The 13125-nt window shown below is 38.7% G+C and overlaps 1 protein-coding gene across 1 annotated transcript in view; it reads right to left on the bottom strand.

Annotated features, from left to right (window-relative positions):
- Positions 1–5399: 5399 nt before the first annotated feature.
- ZMAT4 (zinc finger matrin-type 4) overlaps positions 5400–13125 on the bottom strand; it is a 325358-nt gene continuing 317632 nt past the window's right edge. Inside the window, exon 7 of the mRNA XM_036296611.1 lies at positions 5400–7048. Within this exon, the coding sequence (XP_036152504.1) occupies positions 7033–7048 (16 nt within the window). The 3' untranslated portion in view covers positions 5400–7032. The remainder of the gene's footprint in view (positions 7049–13125) is intronic.

Genomic DNA, 13125 nt, shown 5'->3' on the forward strand with positions numbered 1-13125 from the left:
TAGAAAAAAGTGTAGGAATGAACAGGTCATATTGCAATAGATCCATATTTATACGCATACACGCATGGATACTATGTACAAATATCAGATAAAAACATGTGCTGAATTCTGTTCTTCCTGTGGGAAATATGTTGAGGAGCCTGAAATCATATCCTGCCAGTTAGAGCAAAATCGATCTGGAGCTCTCCTCACTAGCTCTAAGTGTGAGTCCTTGTACTGAGCAAAAGCCCCACAAGCTGACTGAGCTAACAGGGCAAAGAGGCCTCGGGGATTGGGAACTGGCAGAGCTGCTGAGCCTGGAGTGGAGGTCAGGGAGTGCAGAGGAAACGAGACTGGGACCTGACAGAGGGACTGCTTGGGAATTCACAATGTCAGTAGCTGGAACATTCTGGTCTCTGCTTTGCTGGGAAGCTCTACTAGCAGCAACGCTCTCCCAGGTAAAGTTCTATCTCATCATGTAGTTTTCAAAGTGAGAATGATCAAAATGAGAGAGACGGGCAAGGTAGTCTTAAAGATCCCTCCAGTTCTCACACTGAATGGTTCTTTTTCACATAGACAGATTATTAGCTAGCTGGATCAGAGAAAAGGGGAGAATAAGAAATGCATACAGTTAATTTGTTTAATTTTTACAACTCTATAAGAAACGTATCATCAGCCCACTTTAAACATTGAAAAACAAAAGCTCAATAAACATACAAAGCTTGCCCAAGATCATAGAGCAAATAAATGACAGAACCATATTCCAGATCCAGCGTTTTAAAAAAATATCCTATATTGTTTCCCCTATACCATATCCTTTGTCTGGAATTTTATATTCCATCCATAATTACTGAATTAATTTATTCATACATGATAAACATAACACATACAACCCCTTTACAGTATTTGTCAACAACTGGATTACCAGAATTTGCACGAAGTGATAAATTGATTTTGGTTTTGGTTTTGTTTTTTCCCTTTCAGGGGTACCGACCTCTATTCTCAGAAAAACTTTGACTGACAAAGATATTTGAAAAGGAAAATGGTTTGTTCTCTGCAAATCCCAGCAATAAGCCAGATAATATCAGACACTTCCTAAAAGTAGGAGCTGTAGTCTGTCTTGCATTCAATATCTATAAAGATAAGGCCAGATAGGAACCATGACATGAGTTCTTATACAAAAATATATAAGGACTGAGTTCAAGTCCCCCCAGACAGAGGCCCACCATTAATCTGAAAATATGGGTAGTTTCTGAACCAGCGAGTAATTGAAAAACCTCAAGTATTTAATTTATTTAGACCTCAACACTATCAAAGAAGTCAAGGGCTGATGCAATCACCCAGGTGGAAGACTCACTTTATTACATACCCCCATGGGCAGCTTGCAAAAGGTACTTGATTAACTTTCATCACAATTAAACTCTCTACACCTAAAGGACACTGAGAATTGTAGCTCATATAAAAGAGGTAGGAGATGAGCTTGTAATTGGCCTTAAATTAAGTTGTAAAAAGAGGAAAATGAAGACAAAGGCTTTAAAAAAACATATTTAGTCAAAAGTAGGTTGGCTTTTTAGAAAAGCTGTATCCAACATGGAAAATATTATCCATCCATGGACTGTATTTTCTGCTACTAATCACTTTAATACCAGCATGCTCCAGTTAAGTAAAAAGAGCGGTGGATAAAGAGGACAAGCCACTTTAAAGTTCTGAACATATGGTCCTCAGAGCCAAATCATCATGGAAGCCACAAAGTAAATCTAACAAGGGGCAAGCAGAATTAATTCAGAAGAAGAAAGGAGGGAAATCTTAAGCTGGTTACTAATGCTGCTAAACCCACTGTGGACATGTAGAGGGCAGGGGTTGTCTCTTCTCTGCAGGTGTCTCCCTGATGATCAGACAGTTCTGGATAGAAAAAGAGTTGCTCTGGATTTTCTGCCTTGCAAGGTGACCTCCCTTTATCCCATTATTATCAAGCTCAACCAAAGAGATCATATTTTTGACAAGATAGAAAAACACCCCTACTACCTGTCTTACACACATGCAACATTAATAATTTTCTTGGCACTAATAATTAGGGAGGCTAATCACATCCTTCCATTCTGAGCTTCTTGGAAACTATTTACTACCAGAGTAGAAAACTGATGGGACATGGAGTTGATCCATCATGGCAACTCTTTGGATTCTTAGTACCAAAATCATTAGCACTAGTGCTATTATGTACACAGATTAGCACTCCACTATCTGAAGACAATTTCAAGAAATATGAGCATATACAGTAAGACACTGATTTCAAAGTAGAACAGATGGTCACCAAGTTGGCCATCGTAAGGAAACTTTTTGCTCATCATTTGTGGTCCTACAGTCAGAACTTTTAATCATTTGAGGAGTAACAATTCAAGTAGAAAATGTGCTGAGAGTTCTCAAAATAGCAAGAATAGAAGAGGAAATTCAATATTGTGTATAACAATTTCACTTTTTTGCATAAATTTAGCAGCCAAATGTACTACATTGTACATTACTCAAACTTTCTGAAGTTAAGTCAGCCTTTGCTGATCCTACTGACCACCTATGGAATGAGGGAACTTGAGCCTAGACTTCAAACAACCACAGTTGAGGTGAAAGTTTGACACATGACAATAGTTTGACTGTAACCTGTTAATGACAGCTGAAGGTGAAGGGGCAGGTAAAATTAGATCCTTTTCCCTTCACTCATATAATTTGAAGATCATGAAATGTGAATTTTAAAGTTCAGAATAAATTGCTAATTAAGTTGAGGTATTTGAAATCAGCAAATAAAAATGCAGTTCAGGAGAGCGACTAAGGAGTAATTAATCATATAGGTGAAAATGACAGAGAAGTAGAGCAAGCAGTAAAATTATTTTTTAGCTAGTTGTTATAGAGCCTTCATATGCCATTACAAGAACTATTAGACATTAATTCCTTTCTCTTTAGGCTATATCTTAAAAACACACATACACAACATCAACATCATTATAGGAAGACACAAATCAAGGCAAAATCAAGGCAGATACCTCTCTTGAAATAGATATGAAATAGATATGACACTTCCCTCTATCTTTTACTCAACATGTGAAGGAATTAAGGGTTAGATCAGTGATGGCGAACCTTTTGAGCTCGGCGTGTCAGCATTTTGAAAAACCCCAACTTAACTCTGGTGCTGTGTCACATATAGAAATTTTTTGATATTTGCAACCATAGTAAAACAAAGATTTATATTTTTGATATCTATTTTATATATTTAAATGCCATTTAACAAAGAAAAATCAACCAAAAAAATGAGTTCGCGTGTCACCTCTGACATGGTGTCATAGGTTCGCCATCACTGGGTTAGATGGTCATAGGCATAACCTTAAACCCACTCTAATTGATTTCAAATATAAACCACAGCCAATTTTTGGCATTTTAACTGTTATAATGCAAATTTATACTCTTTAAAACCAGCCTTGACCCCCCAACAGACACAGCTTTGAGGATACCCACTTTAACATCTGCTTAAGAAAACATTTTGCCTCTAGGTGTTTTTTCTTTCCTTAGAAGCTACACTTGGGCTTGATGCTCTCAATCCATGCTGCACGGCCAGGATTTCATTTGGCGTTAAGATATTTGCATATGAAACTTAAAGCCAATTGATCAACATGGATAATGCAATGAAATGCCCAGAGAGTTCATTTGGCATGCACACCTTCAACTAGAAAACAAAGACAGCATTTATATAGAGATTTATATGTTTAAGCACTTGACATTTATTACTTAGCTCATCCACACCACATACCTATGAGGTAGTTTAGCATGACTTTAGTAAGAGTAAATTAGGTAAGAAGCAGAAAAAGAAGAGATCTGTTCCCACAAAAGGACAACAATTTTGGTCACAAAAGAACAACAATCAAATTTTTTTGTACAAGCTGGTCAAACAAGCAATGCATATTTAGCATGGATGGAATGTAGAGAGGGTGGTTATTTTATTACCTGATTGGTAATGTTATTTCCTCATTGGAGTTCTGATATGCTGTGCTCACAGTAACCTGTCAAAAATACCTCGCTTAACTGATCAGCTTTGGAGGAGGTGTGCCCTCCCCCAGCTCCCAGGGCTCAAATTTCCCTGTGGGAGTATTCACATTTTTCATCTATTTCATATTTTTCTTCTCTTAGTCTGATTGGTCTAGTAAAGTCACTTTAATAGGAAGGTATAAAGATTCTTGCAGTTCCAATTTATGTTTATATGTCATCTAAGAGGCAGATGAAAAAACAAATCTTATTGGTCTTTGTTGTCAAGCAATTGCAGATGAGGGTTTTATTGCCACTTTTATCAGCAGGAGGGATCACTGCAGTCCTCTCCACTTAGCAGATTGCTTTATGATCACATTTATTAGCGCACTTGGCTGTGAAGACTACATATAAGGAAAACTCATTAATTTGGGTTTCACAACCATGGCCTGTGTGGCCACTGGCACTAGTGCTAACCTGAAGCTCACCTCTGTACTTGAAGGAAAACTCGTTAGAAAATAAGTGAATTGTATGACCAGGACTATAGGGGTATTTAATCTCTATAAGAAGACCTAAACTATTTCAACCACTTAGCAAGTGTTTCTTTAAAAAAATTTTACTCTACTATAGGGATGCCATTAGGCTTGTGTGTTAGGTTAATTTTGAATCATTTCTCCCTCACTGGAGCAACACTTCGAATGGGCAGTAGTGGGTCAGTTTAGTTGACGTTCTTACATGTACTCTGGAAGTTTAAATATTGAACATCGGGTTCACCTCTAGTTCTCCCGCATGGAGGTTTTACAGGAAATTCTTGGACCTGTCTTCGTCTCTCCCGGAATCTCTGCTGTAACCCGGCGGCCCTGCCAGAGCAGCTCCATAAGGTCAGGTCTGCAAGGCTCTCCCTCTCTCTGCGCCAGACTTAATTTGTCTCTTTGAAAATATTTACCTCTCACTCCTGTTCGTTCATAGTGAAAGTGACATGCAAGACAGGACCTAATGAAACAAATACAATCACACCAAAAAGATAAAAGAACAATAATGACAACAAACAGCTAGCTTCCCAAGCAGGGGTGTTTCCATTTAAGACGTCCCAAAATATAAATAATATTCATAGACTCTTCCTCTTTAAAGCTGAATACGTCACCTCCCTGGTTCACTGGAATGGTAACTTCCCTTCTCTGTACAGGCAAAAATAAGGAAAGAGACTTGAAAACAAACAAAGCCTCGTCTCTGGCAGGGTATTCACTTTCACTTGACAGGTTGCCAAGGAGCAATGGCACTTAGATGAGGGATTCTGAAATAATCAGATTATTATATCTGGAAACTGATCTATCAAGGTTGGCAGAGACTCTCTGTAAAGCAAACGAAGTCTATGTTCATAGACTCGTCTGTACTATATTGGGTTATTAAAAACAAAAACACCCGAGGGCATGAGCTCACTCACTAAACACAAAGAGAAACAAAGACTTTTTTTCTCTTTTTTTACTAGGACAGTTGCGTATGTTACAGCAGAATTGACAAATAAAGCCTCATTTTACACATTTGAACAAAAGTCACCATAGAAGGTTTGCAGCTCGGTTGTGTGCTTTCCAAAACAGCAAAATAGTTTGTTCCCCATCACATCTTTCTTCCTTCCAACAGGACAGCTGTGGTTGGGGTGGCTGCTCCTTCTGTAGTCATGGACACTGGCCACCTTGGTCCCTCCTGAGTGGGCCCTCCTCCAGGAAATGGTGCCAAATCTCAAACACCTTAATAACAACACTGTGCGTTTCTAAGTCATTTCATTTATTGCTCACTGAGTTGTAACCACCTTGGCTCTCTGTGGAAAAACAACAGGCGACAGAAAACCCTGACACCAGCAGATCACTTGCCTGTAGTCACAACATACAAAGGACAGCCCAGCCAGACCATTGAGAAGCATCATGAGTAGCAGCTAAATGCCTGGCTTTGCAGCCAGCCTGCAAGTCACCGAATCCAGTCTGATGGAGATGGAACCTAGAGAAAGAGCCTTATGGTTTACACTCAGAGACACTCTGTTCCCCATCAGAGTAACAGGGTTCCAGTCTGCCATACTGGCCACTGGTGTTTTTCCCAAAGTGATTGAATCTTGGCTCATAGAGAGCACTTCAGTGAGAAACAGAGCAATAGGGGACCTCATCATACCCAAGGCTGTTATTCTTCAGAATTCACCCACTTATTTCCAAATCATAGTACCCCACATTGAAGCCCTTAAGTCAGGCCAACTTCATAAGAATTATTCATTTACTTCTCTCCTGTTCTGGGATCTATAATTCTTCCTTTGGATGCCTTTGGGAAAACATTTCATCAAGGTCAACTGCTGTGAAGACATTTTTGCCTAAGAGGATCATCATGCAGGCAAACTAATTCTTTTCCTAAGCTATTATTTTGGCAGCTTGCAAAGAGGATTTGGCTTAACCTTGAGAAGCTGTTTTTTGAATGATCAGAAAACAGAGATGAGGATTTTTCTTTTATTTGCCTTCTTCATTCTTGCTGTTCAGATGGCAAGGCTGGCTCACATTTTGTAAGGTGAGATGAGAAGGACCAGGGAGTGATTCTTTCCCATTTAGGGCACGTTGCCACAGTCATGTTCCACATGATGAAAAAATAGTGTTTCTTTCTTGATAGAGGTGCTTTACATAACAATCATCCAGGATTTAATAGAATAATTTTATATGTTAAAGAAATCTAGAATAAACTGGAGATTTAGATTTTTCCATTGTCTTTAAGTTTAAATGATGCTTTCACTGTTTGGTATAGGATTATAATTTAGATCATGTGCTAAATATATTATCAGAAAATAATTTAAAAATCCATCCAAACATCACAACTTACCACAAAATTAAAAAAACAAGAAGAAGAAATAAATAAAGCTCACTTTCCAAAACTAAGATTGGTCACATGTTAATCTGTGAATCCTCGTAAAAATGTTCATTGTTCAAGAAAGATTTCTCCTCTGGTGGTTGATAAGTAATTCTCCATGGCAGAGAAATCCTGATATTTTTTTTCTCATCTTGATTGATGTTTTCACTACTTATTCTTCAGGCTATAAGACAGAAGAGAACATAGTCTTACTTTCTTTCTAATTACATATTTCAATCTTTCTCTCTTTCTTCTTCTCTCTCTTTCCCTCCCTCTTTCCCTCCCTCCCTCCCTTTCTATCCCCCACCCACTTCACTTTATCCGTCAAATTAAAATAAAGCTGAATTTATATAAATCTTTTAAGTTCTAAATAATCTGCGTATATAATAACTCAATTACTAATGTCATCTCGTATATTTAGAAGAAAATATTTATCTTTGTAATGTCAATCCAGACACTAAATTCATTCCGAAAGTCGTTAAAAATGAAAACAATAAATTAATTTTTATTTATGGCATATTGTATATACCCATCTGTAAATTGCAGGTATCACTATTTATAGAAACCTCTTGTTGGGAGGCGAGAACAAGTTGGTAGCATTTAGATTTCAAATTATTATGAACTTCATTCTCTATGCATCAAGAATTTTATCTGTTAGGTAAATAGAAAAATAGTTTCTGGTTTTATTGTCAAGAAGTATTGATTTAAATTAAATAGATAACTAGTTTTTAAAGGTTTTTTAGTTTTGTTTTGCTTTATGGTAAACAGATACTACCATTGATTGCATGCCTACTATATGTCAAGAATTTTCCATTTATTTTACATGTTAATTTAATCCCCACACCACGTTTGATGTGGATATTATTTCTCCCCATTTTAAAGGTGAAACAGTGAGGCTTAAACTGACTATGTTAATGGCACAAGGTCATAGGGCTATTAAGGGATAAGAGTTGAACTCTGGAAAGATCAGAATCAGATCAGTCTTCTGGCTGCATCAAGACTGCCAAACAGTATGCTGTATTAACCCTAAAGCTATATTATGGAGGGGGGGGGGATGCAAATGTGCTAGAGCAGGTCAGAATCCTTGTATAGACCTGCCTTCCCTTATCACTAAGATCTAAATATCTTAGTGGAAAGCTGATAAATAAAAAATTCACAAGTGACAAAGGAAAATTCTATCACTAACCTGGAAGCACACAGCATATCTTGAAATGTTATTTTCCAAAACATAAAAAAAACACACATGCTAAATAGAGTAGGTCTTAATAAAATATTCTTAAGAGACAAATAAGAATTCGGATATTTTTGGTATAATGTAGACCAAAAGAAAACAGAGACATATTTTTTTTAAATAGCTTTGAAATTTTGCCTTGGAATGACCCTAGTAATCACAGCTACTTTTACATAGTTATACAACAAAACTTCCTATTTTAGAATCTCATATTTAGTTCCTGCTACCATGACCTATGAAAATTCTACAGTTGTTGCCACATGAATTCATGCAACATAAAGTTAGGAAGTTCTAACTAGACAAATATGACCTCATTTTTATAACCTGCAAAGAAAAGTATTTTTCAAATTAAAGTGAGTTTGAAGTGCAGTATCCCCATGTAATAATAAGACCAACACATCCGTGGCTGAGAAGTCTTCAGTCATGATGACATCTTTAGAGGAAACCAGATGAGAGTTGTTTATTTATTCCCAAATGAGAATCACAATTGCATGACCAGTTAAATAAAAAAGCTTCTCTTTTTACTAGTCACTTCTTCCCCATTCTGACTTAGAAGATTCAGAGAGAGGAGATGCTATAAACTGGGTATCAGATAGTAGTCTTGTGTAGACTGGTAAGAACTTCTTAATACCTAAAAGAAGTGTTAAATACTACAATTAAACTTTTCTCACCATTAAAAATTACCATATATTTTCAGTATAAGTGTTATATTCCAGTAAAAGTGTTATATTAAGAACTTAATTTCATAATGAGAAAGAATATCACACCCTTCCTTTTTATGGTCAATAAAACTATTCAGATCCTTTCTGAACACATTGAAGTAATGACAAATTAAAATGTTTTCAATTCCAAGTAGCTTTTATAATTATTCATCCATTTCTGATATTGCTGGAAAAGCTCCTTCATATTATAGTTTGCATCCTGTTTGATACAAAAGAACATGGAAAATTTTATTGCTATTAATAAAATGGAGCCATCCAATCCAAGAAGAAAATTCTTTTTCATCTGAAAGATAAGCTGCATAATTCATGTATTTTCAGTAATTTCTTTAAATTAGAAAAGTGAAGAAAGGTTTAGGGAAAAAAGAATTTATTATATAGTTTCCATCTGTGGTGAAAATAGTCTTTGTTTTCAGAGAGTTTTAAATTTGATATGAGTCGAAGAGATCATTTCCATTTAATTGTACACATACCACTTATACTCATAGAGCTCACTTTATTTTCTTTTTCTTTTTTTTTAGCTTCATTTTTATTGTTGACATTATTACAGATGTCCCCATTTCCCCCTCCTTTGCTCAATTCCACCAACCCTCTAACTCCCCCTTATTTTCAACATATATCAGGAAAACATACCCTCTGTTTCACTTTAAAAAAAAGTAACAAAATTATGAGGGACTTTTCTCAGGGTCTTGAAATGCAGTGAGAAAACCCTGGAATAATTTGGATGGGAACCTCCACCTTCCAAAAGAAGTTTCCATGTCAGCAAATTGTGATAAGTTTCCATGTCTAATTTCTGTGAGCTCTAGCCCATAAGGGCACCTGCCATACAGAGGTATGTGATGACCTTGCAGGACATGTATTGCATTCCAGGACCCCAACCCAAATGAGAATCACAATTGCATGACCAGTTAAATAAAAAAGCTTCTCTTTTTACTAGTCACTTCTTCCCCATTCTGACTTAGAAGATTCAGAGAGAGGAGATGCTATAAACTGGGTATCAGATAATAGTCTTGTATAGACTGGTAAGAACTTCTTAATACCTAAAAGAAGTGTTAAATACTACAATTAAACTTTTCTCACCATTAAAAATTACCATATATTTTTTTTAAAAGTGGAGGGATTAAGAAGTACAAATTTGTATTAAAAAATAGTTTGGGGAATGTAAAATACAGTATAGGGAATATAGTCAATAATCTATACTAATAATAGAGGAATATGCAAATTGTCCAGGACGCCATCATGTAACAACCAATCAGGACAGGGGCGGGGCTGTAGTGAAGAGCTCTCAGCACACCTGCGCCTGAGGTCTCAGCACGTCTGCATGAGGAGAGGAAGGGAGAGCAGATAGGTAGTTAGGGGCATCAGTCAGGCAGGCAGGTGAGCGGTTAGGAGCCAGTGGTTTTGGATTGCAAGAGGGATCCCAGATTGGAGATGGTGCAGGCCAGGCTGAGGGATCCCGCCCCCATAAACAAATTTTGTGCACCAGGCCACTATATAGTAATAACTATGTATGGTGCAATGTGGGCACTAGACTTATTGGGGAATCACTTCATAAATTATATAAATGTCTGGCCATTATGCTATACTCATTAAACTAATCCTATATAATAATAGAGGAATATGCAAATTATCCAGGATGCCCTCACGGGTAATGACTGTCAGGAGCAGGTGGGCATGGCTGCGTGCTGCACAAGGCTGGTGGATGTGAGGCTGCGTCAAATAAAATAAAATGCGTTCACATGCCCTAAAGCACAAAATCCCAGCAGACAACTCAATGCAGGTTATTGTGTAATCTCAATGATTACACAATAAATCACAATGATTACACAATATTGATTACACAATAAACTTATTTCCACCGAACAAATATAACATCTTCATTTAAAGAGGCTGCTGAGGCTTTCATCTGTCTCTTTCAACACTGAAGATGACAGGGTTTAAGGAGGAAGGGCTCCAGTTTTGTTTCCTCAGCACCCAGCTAGGAGGCCTCCCTGGGGCGGCTCTTCCCTCCAAGCCCTGCACAGGATGGGTGCTCCACGCTCCCGGGAGCCCCGAAGGGAGGCTGAGTGAAGTGCTTTCCCTCTGGGAACCCGCTCTCCCTGGGAACCCAGAAATCTGCCTCCTGGAGTGACTGCGCAGCAGCTAGGCCTGGCAAGCCACAGAGGGGACAACCTATCCATGCGGATGTGTACGCTGGTGGAGGCCACACAGCTGCCATAGTTGAAGCCGTCCTCAATGGAAGACCAGGGTTAGTGGGAATTGGAGTTGGCCATGTCTGCTATGGAACCCCAGCTCCCTGCCAAATGACTAGAGCACAGGAACCTCAATGGTCTCCAGTCACTTCCTGAGCAGCAGTCAGACCCGACCGGGGAGCCAACCCGAAACTTAAGTAGGTGCCCTGATAGAATGGAACCCAAACCTTTGCTGTGGCAGAGGAGCTCTGGCCCAGAGCAGGGGCCAGGGCATGCCAGAGGGGTTTTGTTGAGGGGCCCTGACAGGCAGCCCACAGCACAGTGGGTTAGAACCTCCTCCTGATACAGCAAGGTTGCAGGTTGGGTCCCTGGTCAGGGCACAGACAAGAAGCAACCAAAGAGTGAGTAATAAGTGGAACAGTACACTGGTGTTTCTCTCGCTCCCTTCCTCTCTCTAAAATAATCAATCAATAAAAATTAAAATAAACCCTCTGGCTTGCAGAGTTGCTAAAACAGTTAGAAAGCAAAGTTCCATCCTTTCCCATTCATTCAGCAAATATTTCATATGCTCCTTCAGTAATCACACTGGGGATGGGTGTTTGTTTAATTGTTTGTTTTTGTTAATCCTCACCTGAGGACATTTTTGCATTTTTTTTTTTTTTTTTTTTTTTTTTACAGAGAGTGGAAGGTAGGGAGAAAGACAGAAACTAATGTGAGAGACATCAATTGGTTGCCTCTTGCTGAATCCCCAACCAGGGCCCTGGATTAAGCCTGCAACCCAGGTACATGCCCTTGATTGGAATCCAACCTGGTACCCTTCATTTTGCCTGCAGAAGCACTATCCACTGAACCAAACCAGCATTTTTTTTTCTTTTTAAGTCCTCCTCTAAGGATATGTTTTTTCATTGATTCTAGAGAGAGAGGAAGGGAGAGGGAAAGAGAAAGAGGAACACCGATCAGTTGCCCAAGCAATCCAACAGAGATGGAACCCACAACCTGTGTATGTGCCCTCACCTGGAATCAAACCCATGACCCTTTGGTGTGTGGGAGGACACTCTAACTACTGATTGACACCGACCAGGGCCTAGAGGTACATTAAAATTTTTTTTTTGCAGATCTGCCCTGGCCAGGTGGCTCAATTGGTTGGAGTCTTAACCTGTACACCAAAGGATTTCCTGTTGGATTCTAGGTTAGGGCACATACTTAGGTTTAGGTTAGATCCCGGTGGGTCAGCAGGTGCAGAGGCAGCTTACTGGTATTTCTCTGTCACATGGATGTTTCTCTCTCTAAAAATCAATTTTAAAAACGTTATCAGGTGAGAATTAAATATAGATCTAAAATTTTATTTTTTTTAAATTTATTTTTCATTTACAGTTCACATTCAATAGCCTATCCTATATAATAAAACCCTAATATGCAAATCAACCAAATGGTGGAATGACTGATCGCTATTAACTGTCCACCAGGGGGCAGACACTCAAAGTAGGAGCTGCCCCCTGGTGGTCAGTGCGCTCCCACAGGGGGAGCACTGCTCAGCCAGAAGCCGGGCTCATGGCTGGCGAGTGCAGTGGTGGTGGCAGGAGTCTCCACGGCAGCACTAAGGATCAGTGAGCTGAGCAGTAGGGAGCAGCAAGCAGGTGTGCGGTAAAGAGTGAGGGGTCCCAGGCTGCGAGAGGGCACAGGCCAGGCTGAGGGAACCCTTCCACCCCCCTCCCCATGCATGAATTTTGTGAACCAGGCCTCTAGTATAAAATAATACTGAATGTCAACTATACTTGAAAAAAATTTAAGAAACCTGAGTAAACCCAATGGTTAAAATAGTTACTGAAACACCGGATGTATACATTAAAATTAAATGGATAAAATAAAATAAAAATGATCTGAAATGTATTCAGTCTTCTTGAAATATTACCAAGGTATGGGAGAGGGGTGGGGAAAGCATCTGACCAAGCATGTTTGAGGGTGGTGACCAGAGAAAAATCTACTGATTCATTTGTCCCATGCTAAATTTAAACTGTGATACACCAATTAAAAAGCAAAGCAGAACATCCTCAGCCATTATCAAGTCTCATTTCTGATAGCCAGGGAGCAAGTTTACAGTGACATGAAAAATGAAATT

The sequence above is a fragment of the Myotis myotis genome, unplaced genomic scaffold, assembly GCF_014108235.1.
Source record: "Myotis myotis isolate mMyoMyo1 unplaced genomic scaffold, mMyoMyo1.p scaffold_m19_p_3, whole genome shotgun sequence".
Taxonomy (NCBI): Eukaryota; Metazoa; Chordata; class Mammalia; order Chiroptera; family Vespertilionidae; genus Myotis; species Myotis myotis.